The sequence below is a fragment of the Salvia splendens genome, chromosome 7 (assembly GCF_004379255.2).
Source record: "Salvia splendens isolate huo1 chromosome 7, SspV2, whole genome shotgun sequence".
NCBI classification, from domain to species: Eukaryota; Viridiplantae; Streptophyta; class Magnoliopsida; order Lamiales; family Lamiaceae; genus Salvia; species Salvia splendens.
In genome coordinates this window covers 4,089,022-4,098,525 of record NC_056038.1, presented here as the reverse complement: position 1 = coordinate 4,098,525, position 9,504 = coordinate 4,089,022, and the positions used below count along the sequence as shown (strand labels likewise).

The following is a 9,504-nucleotide window of genomic DNA, read 5'->3' as shown; positions in this document are numbered from 1 at the left end:
ATTTAAAAACGAAAAGAAAAAATTAAAATGAAAATTGGTTATAAAATTCCGGGGCTATTGGAAGTGTCCGCCTATAGTGAGGTTGTGGACAAAAAAATTGGGGCTATAGACAAAAAAATTGAAGTTATGGACAAAAAAGGGGCGGGGCTATTGGGGAAAGCCGCCTATAGTGGATGCTCTTATAGCATAGTAGGGGATGGCTCCATACACTATGAAGTATTATTTTATTTTAAATTATAATATTAAAATATTTTTTTTATTATAGAGTAATTGGATGTGTGTATACATTTAGCACAACAGGGATCCTTACTCTATAAATATTTGTGATTTTCTATTTTGTTCAATATTATGATATTTCTGAAAAAAATAATGTTAAATAAAGATTTATAAGTTTCCAAAAAACCTTTTTAAACCTTAAAAATAAACAAATATACTAGTACTAAAATTATAAATAAATGTAGAAAAGCTTTCTCTTTCTTGAGCTGTAAGGCGAGGTGCAGAGATTAGGAAAATTTCGGTATTCGCCTCAGAAAAGAAGCAATGGCAACAACCGAGAACGACGACGCCGCCCGCCGCAAATCGGCCATCTCAGATTACCGGAAAAAGCTTCTCAACCACAAGGAGCTCGAGGGGCGCGTTCGATCTGGTTTCCATTTCTTAAACCCTAATTTTTCTGTTGCAAATTTCACGTTTCTGCAAACTGCGCTTAATTATCCTACAATTTCGAATATATCTTCAATAATATGACCTTCATAGGATACAATAGCGCGAGCAACGATAATTCGATGCACAAGATTATAGGTTTATGGAATTATCTATTAGAATGTGATTGGGGTCGACTTAGATCAAGGGTTGGTTGGAATTTTGTGGTTTATTAGGTTTAGGAGCATTCTCTAGGGCTTGTAAACAATTGTAATGCACGGATTCACGGGCACAAACACGAGCGGATGCATTACCTTTTGTATTAATAGTTACTTACGTTAATGGTACTGGAACTTTCAGTGCTTTTAAATACTAGTATTAGTATTATAGTATTTAATTTACATGTTTGGAGTGAGTACTTAGTACTTATGCTCAAAGAAGTCTGAGAAGCTAAGGGGCAGTTTGGTAGTGAAGATTAATAAATAAAACATGATGAGTTATCTACCATAACAAACTGTTTCTTATTGCAAGAGTATTATGACTCATCTGTATTAATTCTTTTATGTATGTTCATGCGTACTTTATGTGTGTATACATGTTAATTATGCATATAATATTTTGCCTGTTAAAGGATCTTTTGTTTTCAAATTTGTGATCCACTATTTTAATGACCAAAAGAAATTATATGACATGAACAGTAAGGGAGAATTTGAGAGCTGTAAAGAAGGAGTATGCTAAAACAGAAGATGATCTGAAGTCCCTTCAAAGTGTTGGACAGATTATAGGTGAAGTGCTGAGACCACTGGACAATGAACGCTGTAAGACATCTTTTTTACTTTTACCTTTTGATTTTCAGAAAGACGTGTCTGTAATTTAAGGGTTTTATCATTCAAGATTATTTTTCTGACCTTCATCAATGTTGTAGTCATGCTTTATAATCATTTTCATTCGAGAATTTGGAATTTAGTGTCTTCAGTGGTTGGTGTTGTGGATAATTTAACCTAGAATTGCATGACCACGATGTTTTAAATATTGTATCCTAGAGTCATGATGGATGTGCTTGAACAAGTTCTGTAAGATTTCTTTGACTTCTTTAGATGGATTAGGTCACTTTTAGATAATAGTTTGTCAGTATATTGTTAATAGTATTAGATTCACATGTATTAAGAAGGGAGAATAACATCATTATTACTGTTTCAGTGATAGTCAAAGCAAGTAGCGGCCCTAGATATGTGGTAGGTTGCCGCAGTAAGGTGGACAAGGAAAAACTTACAGCTGGCACTAGGGTGGTTCTCGATATGACAACCCTCACAATAATGCGAGCTCTACCTCGTGAGGTACAAATATGTTCTACAAATTAAACTTATGCATCTATTAGAACTCATCGCTGATGGTTCTATTTGAGTTTCATAGCTCTTACGGTTTGATGTATGTTGCAGGTGGATCCAGTTGTCTATAATATGCTTCATGAAGATCCAGGAAATGTTAGTTATTCTGCCGTTGGTGGTTTGTCGGATCAAATCCGAGAATTGAGAGAATCTATAGAATTACCTCTAATGAACCCTGAACTCTTCATCAGAGTTGGCATCAAACCACCCAAGGTACAGACTCTTAAGAACAAAATCATTTCTGATTCTGATGCTCTTTGGTTTATTGTTTAACAATTTTCCTGTTTGCCAATTTTAGGGTGTACTTCTCTATGGGCCTCCTGGAACTGGAAAGACATTGTTGGCCAGAGCTATTGCCAGTAACATAGATGCGAATTTCTTAAAGGCAAAATTATACCAGACCCTCTATACTATAGTTTCATATCCTGGTTAACTTCTCACCTGTTTGTAGTCATGCAGGTAGTATCAAGTGCAATTATTGACAAATATATAGGTGAAAGTGCAAGGTTGATCAGGGAAATGTTTAATTATGCTCGCGATCACCAAGTATGTATTCAATATGTATACTATTTCGTCCGTGCATAAGATTGATTAAACAAAGAACAAAGGTTTAACTTCCAAAACCACTTTTTCCTTGTGAAGCCTTGCATCATATTTATGGATGAGATCGATGCCATTGGTGGGCGTCGTTTTAGTGAAGGAACAAGTGCCGATCGTGAAATTCAAAGGACTCTGATGGAGTTACTAAACCAGCTTGATGGGTTTGACCAGCTCGGAAAGGTCTAGTTCTGATTCAGGCAAAGCATGAATTTTGTGTAGAATTGACAATTCAGTATGAATATTGTTGCATCATCACATGCAGGTTAAAATGATAATGGCTACAAATAGGCCTGATGTTCTGGACCCTGCACTTCTTCGTCCTGGAAGATTAGATAGGAAAATAGAAATCCCATTGCCAAATGAGCAGTCACGAATGGAAATTCTCAAAATTCATGCTTCTGGAATAGCCAAGCATGGAGAAATTGATTATGAAGCCGTTGTCAAACTTGCTGAGGTAAGTTAAAAATGCTTATTTGACTTTCCCTAAAGTGTTCTTTTGCTGACATCCTGCCTTTACAGGGTTTCAATGGAGCTGATCTTCGGAATATTTGTACGGAAGCTGGTATGTCAGCAATTCGTGCAGAGCGTGATTACGTCATCCATGAAGACTTCATGAAGGTAAATTATTTCATTTGGCATTAAATCAAGACCAGTTAGAAGATATTCATCGCGTATAGTTTACTCCACTTGTCATGGAATTCTACATTTTGAGTATGTTATGTTGTTATCATGTGTATATTTTTTAAGCATGTCTGATCTCTTTTTTATCTACTGGGTTTTATTTATCCATACATAATTTGTTCATGGAGGAGACATTATACATACTGCATTGTTGGAGTTCTTCTCCATGGACTAATGTGTTTTCCAGATTCTTGCAAATAACTTTATTTCATTCCTCGAATATGGCAGGCTGTGAGAAAACTAAACGAAGCTAAGAAGCTAGAATCAAGTGCACATTACAGTACTGATTTTGGCAAGGAGTAGAAGCTGCGTCTTCTATTGGTTGCAATGCAGTTAGCAGTCGGAATGGCAACTTATTCTCCTTCTGGAAGATCTTTTTTATGAGCTACACGTTTCTAAGTACGATTTCCTGGCAATCAAATTTCATATTTCGAACCTTCTTATAATCCATTTGATTATGATGTTGGACTGTGTATGTACATCATGTGTACAAAACGCGCACATCTGTGTGTAGATTTTGTATGCATGTAGAAAGTTGAATGGTAATGAAGCTCATCGGTTGTAGGATGGAATCTGCGGTCTGCAAATATTGAACACATAGCAAGTGTGTCTTTGTCTCAAGATAATGTGTTGAAATTAAGATATTCCACATTAATGTTATGTTAATGTTTCATCATCGAGTTCTTAATATTTAATAGTAGCTTGTGAATCAAAGTAACAGCCGAAAATCTACATTGCACACGATACAGAAATGCAAACTCTGGATAAAACAACGAACATTTACAATGAAGAAGTCATACAGCAGCCACACTACAAATTCTCTTCCTCTTAACAAAATAAAATAATTATGCAAACTAAATTTCTCATAAGACTCATCGTTTGCAACTTCTGAGTTTCTCAGAAAGTAGTTCATAGCTTCTTCCATGTCACCATGTTTGTAGAGATGGTTAATCAAGATTGTATAGCTCCTAACATTAGGAAATGGACCCCAACGCCCTTTAACCGACATAAATCCCTTCGCTCAAACTGCCTACCCTTCCCCAAAATCAACGTCGCATTCATCCAACACAACCTCCATATTCCTATATACATCAAATGTATAATCAATCACACCAAAAACCCTCTCTACCTCCTCCTCATCAACCCTAAATTCGGAATCAGAACTAACCTAGCCAGCATAATTGCAAAATAGCCCAAATCTAGCAACGCGAGATTGGAAATTGAAGGAAAGGACAAGGAAATAATTGACTAACGGCAGGCGTTGTTGGAGAGGAGAGAGTGGAGAGGAGTGTGGCAGTAGAGACGGAATTTGAGGGTGAGCACGATTGATGCGACTACGAGCAAGCAGAAGATACATGGGCAGAGAGCTACCGTCAGCTTGCTTTCCTTGAGCTTCTCGCCGGTATCGTAAATGGACTTCCTCTCCGTCATTTTGAGATTGGGATTTGGAATTCTTGAGTTTCTTAAACGAAAAGCTATTGGGCAGCCATTAATTAGGATGGAGATTGTGAAACTGAAGCAATGGCGGAAGGAGGAAGCAAGATTTGAGTGAGATTTCGATGGGAAAAGTTCTCTTCCCTTTTTGTCTTTTTTACTAAAAAAATAAAACGTTATTCTTTTATTTTATTATTTTATTTTCTCTCATTTATTTTATTTTATTTTATTTTATTCACTAAACATTATTTTTTTTAAAAAAATTCTTTAATTCAGATAATGAGTATTTCAATTGTTTTTAAAAGTATTAGGAGTATTACATTCATATTACTTTCATTCGTCCCTTTATTTTTTTTAATATCTCACTTTGATTAACATATTTTCTTTTATTTTTACTGAAGCATTTTCAATTTTTCTCAAAATTATACATAGCCTTGATTTGTAAGTGGAGGAAATAATAAAGTAAGAACAAAAAAATAAAGTAGACTAATTTAATAAAATTAGTACTACTGCAATTATTCTTTTTAAAGTAAACCAACATAAACTATATGTAGTGAATGTTAGTGCAACCCGTAATATGTGGATTGATCCGAATAATCAACTAAATTTAGAGGATTTGAGTTGAAAATTTTTAACTCCCAATTAGCCCGCAGTCCGTGTGTGGCTGATTCAGAATCTAATGGACTGGCCTGGTGGGTTTGACACTTAATTCTCTTGTATTTAATTTTCATTTTTTTTTCTATTCTATTCTCTCTCGGCCCTACTTCAACTTAAACATCTCAACTAACGACGACAGAATATTAGTACTAGTAAATAATTCTATAATTTCAAGCTAAATCACTTAGCATAGGGCGAAATGAATAGTGTCAATGTGCCAAGGATATCAAACCCCAAACAAAAACTACATCTAAACATACTTTCACAAAATTTCCACCATTTTTTTTTCTGCAATCATTTATTTGCAGTATGTTACTGCGGCTATCCTATGTCTGCATTTTTCAAGGTGAATCTGCAATTTGCACTCTTATGACATGAACAAAAACTAATCTGTGAGAAGAGATTTCAATATTGAGCACTAACGCAATTTGTGTGGTCATGAAATATCAAGTTCAAAACAATAACCCCAGTAGAGCTCACTCCTTGCTAGATTTTGCCCAGAAAAATGGCTTTCTTCGAGCAAGCATATGATTCTCTTGCAGCAACTTACCAGATTTCGAGCCAAAAGACAAGTGTCGTTTCAAGAAAGGCGAGCTCTTGTTGATTATACTCGAGCCCATTTTGGAACCTTTTGCCTCAGCTCTCCAATCACTACCATCAGCATGCTTTTTACTACGTCTCTTTCTATGTTTTAAATCCAGTTCAGCTTTCAAAGCCTTCTCAGACATCTTCACAGCCTGTTTTTCCCCGTAAGTACAGACCGGGCAGGCTGGGTCATACTTGTTGATTTCAGGAGTCATATGCTCCAAGCATTCGGCATGGTAGACGTGGCCACATGCTAGAATAGAAACCACGGCTAGTTCGTTACTTGATACGAACTTTTGGCTGGCCCACTCCCACGAGGATCTCATGGTCAAAAGCTTCGCACAAACACCGCAAGTTTGGAGATCAGCAGGAGGTGACCCTGAACTTGTAGCAATTTTATCGACACTGAAGTGTGAGTTTTCGCTACCGAATGACCACCTCTCTCTTCGGGTAGCCGTGAGCTCAGAGAGCACGGGGATGGACCAACTGTCTGAAGACCCGCCATTGGAGACCCTAGCTGATTCGCTGCCCCAATCAGGAGGCGGATGCGAAGAGGTTTCTTCAGAAATTGAGAATGGTGGTGATTTATATTCTGGGATCTTGCTAGCAGGCACTTGGTGCAAAAACTGGGGTCCACGAGAATAGTGATGGCATCTTGAAGGAGTTGAGTCCGGACGAAGAAACTGACTTTGTGAAGTCACGGGGGACGTTGCAGATGTGGATAAGGGAGATAGCTTGACTGGTGATGGGTGTGAAACTGATCGAGAATCTGCAGAGTCCTTGACCTGAGCAATATACAGGAAATATTAAACTTCAGATGAGGTATTCCGACCACATATTTGCAAGTAAGACTATCCGCATACCTCCACTAGATTCCTGGAGATGGCTTCATCTGTAAGAAAAAAATTTGAAGATGCCTCAGCTACAGTAAAAATGGATCAAGAAAACAGTTGATAGATTTTTCGTGTGTCCAATGAACAGTGTGTAATGGACTCTTTGGTGGTGCATGAGAAATGGCAAAACACCTTTTCACAGATCTCCAAACTTTCAGACCACAAATTTAACAATGCACCAAATAGTCCTGTCCAGTCACAGGAAGAAACTCTCATGCTGGGAGCCTAGGGCTAATCTAGCCAACTAAATGAAAATAATTCCAGTAATTTACAAGAGAGCACCTAGTCCTACACATACACATGCTACCAACATCTGCATACATATAAATAGAAGCATGTTTCTAAAAACATTTCCACTACCTCCAAGTGCTCCAACATCACCTTAACTATTTTCTAATAGGAGAATTGGAATGTATTACTGGTCAAGCTCAACGGAAGAATCTAAAATATATTTCCTTGGTATTTTTCACAAGTCATGAGTAACCCTCTTAAGAATATTTCACTTTTCTGTTCGATATGCTTTCACCATCCATTATAGTACCATGAAAATATCCTCCAATAATATGATCGCCCCCTTTTCTTTTAATTGCAATACATGATAATTAAAAGGGATCAAATACAATTGCTGCACCTACTTTTGAAATTAGATGTCCAAAACATAATTTGCTGGAAGTGCCAGGAGCAATTTACCTGAAATTTGGAAATTTGAATTACCCGCATTTCCATCAGAAACATGAGACTTCTGCCAACGTGAGTGACGACCAACTACTGGACTACCTTCGTCCAAAGCAGAATTACTATATTTTACTTCTACTTGACGATTTCCTACATCTCCATCATGCAACCAATTTGCATGTGTTTCTTCTTCAGCTACCCGACCACGATTATCCCATCTAAAGCTCCATGATGGTGAATACCGAACATGCCTCTGCAGTGTTCCACTACTTGGTCCGTGCACTATAGTTCTGTCCTTTGCAGCAATACAGCAAGCAGCACCCATTAGTCACACGTACAAGCTAAAAGTTGGACAGCTTATGTTTATAATAGCCTTCTGTACCGATCATCTCAGAACGTAAACTCGGGGAATATTGGCAAACATTACCTGCAATTATAACAAACAAATTAACTAAATCCAACTGCTACTTATAATAGTTTGGCCCTTTGTTTGTCAGTAACTCAGTATGCTTTTCAACAAAAGTGGCACCTCACAACATTATCTCCCAACCCACCAGAAATCAGAGCTATATGTTTCACCTCATTCCATCCCGATCTATATGTAAATGAGTAAACATATACCAATTCCATATGCTTATTCTACCAAATAAAGCAGTCGACAATACATAGAGCTGAAGGAGTGGGAATAAAAACCATTGCATATAAAACAGTATCATATTGACAACAATAGCTAGGACTCACGCACAAAAGCAACACCCTTTCATGTAAATTAAGGCCTACTACTGACAAAATTGTAACATCATGCTCAAAACCAAACAACAACAAAATGACCAAATAATACCACTATGGGCTAAATCAGACACACAATGTTGTATTCAATTTCACTTGTTATATTCATCTTCAACAACCTAACATCAAAACATCCACAGATCCATGATCACACCCTAAAAACAATCACAGATTAACAGCCAAAAGATTAATGCAGATGAACGCTTGAAGATCTAACATAGACCTCACCGATTGAAATCCACCAGAGACCTAAGCCACATGACAATAACAATACAAACAAATTTTCAGTAGTGTGAGGAGAATGAGCACTTACACCAGCGGTGTTCATGTGCATAGCAAACGCAAAAAATAAAAATAAAAACACTAACACATTTCATGCACCGATTTTTGCGGACAATATAAGTAAAGCACCTATAAATAGATTTACTCAGATCCGGAATTCATTGCTTAACAACTGAGAGCTACACAAAAAAAAAATGGCATTATATGCACCTTTTTTCCAATTCAATAACTCCGATTTCCAACCTCCCGGAGACATGAATCCGTGAAAACAGCAATAATATTCTCAACAAATCCATATACTTCGCATGAAAGCTATCACGAATTGAGACTCAGCATATAAACGGATTCCAAAAAGAAAATGAAACTTACTTGATCGAGCAGAGGCGTTTCACCAGCCCCGAACCCTAGCGAATTGCAGGAGTGTAAAATACGAATGGATTAACAAAGTGAAATTATATATTTATACATATAAAAAGTCCATATCTATGCATTTGCTCAGAGAGAGAGAGTCTTCATTTTAGGTATTCCATGATTCAGAAAGGGCAGAGGGAGAGATGATGGTTTGTCTAACGCCGTTACCTACCTAATCAAACACTAACGATACGACATTTTAATACTAAGAGCATCCCCATCCGTGCTCTTGGCAAAAAGTCCTTAGGCAAGAGCACAACACCCACATCCGTGCTCTTCCGCAAAAACAAACTCAAGGGTTCCACCATTCTATTATTCAATTTAAATAAAAAACATCTCCACAATATTAAAATGCATTAAAATTACCCGGAATACTATTACAAATTATAAAAAAAATTAAAATTACATAATTAAATTTTTGGGGAAAAAATTGAAAAATAAATTAAAAGTGGAGAGAAAACGGATAT

At 36.8% G+C, this 9,504-nt stretch overlaps 2 protein-coding genes across 2 annotated transcripts; one reads left to right on the top strand and one right to left on the bottom strand.

Annotated features, from left to right (window-relative positions):
- The first annotated feature begins 468 nt into the window (after window positions 1-468).
- LOC121741371 (26S proteasome regulatory subunit S10B homolog B-like) lies at window positions 469-3,987 on the top strand. Its single transcript, XM_042134097.1, has 10 exons — window positions 469-646; window positions 1,341-1,460; window positions 1,843-1,979; window positions 2,082-2,243; window positions 2,329-2,415; window positions 2,490-2,576; window positions 2,673-2,810; window positions 2,893-3,084; window positions 3,150-3,248; window positions 3,540-3,987. The coding sequence occupies exons 1-10, from the start codon at window positions 541-543 to the stop codon at window positions 3,612-3,614; spliced, it is 1,203 nt and encodes a 400-aa protein (XP_041990031.1). The 5' UTR covers window positions 469-540; the 3' UTR covers window positions 3,615-3,987.
- A 1,801-nt stretch (window positions 3,988-5,788) lies between these two features.
- Window positions 5,789-9,193, bottom strand: LOC121741370. The gene is made up of 4 exons (XM_042134096.1): window positions 8,996-9,193; window positions 7,571-7,982; window positions 6,851-6,879; window positions 5,789-6,772 (listed from the first exon to the last, which is right to left on the bottom strand). Exons 2-4 carry the CDS (start codon window positions 7,878-7,880, stop codon window positions 5,879-5,881), a joined length of 1,233 nt encoding a protein of 410 aa, XP_041990030.1. The 5' UTR covers window positions 7,881-7,982; window positions 8,996-9,193; the 3' UTR covers window positions 5,789-5,878.
- Between the last annotated feature and the right edge of the window lie 311 nt (window positions 9,194-9,504).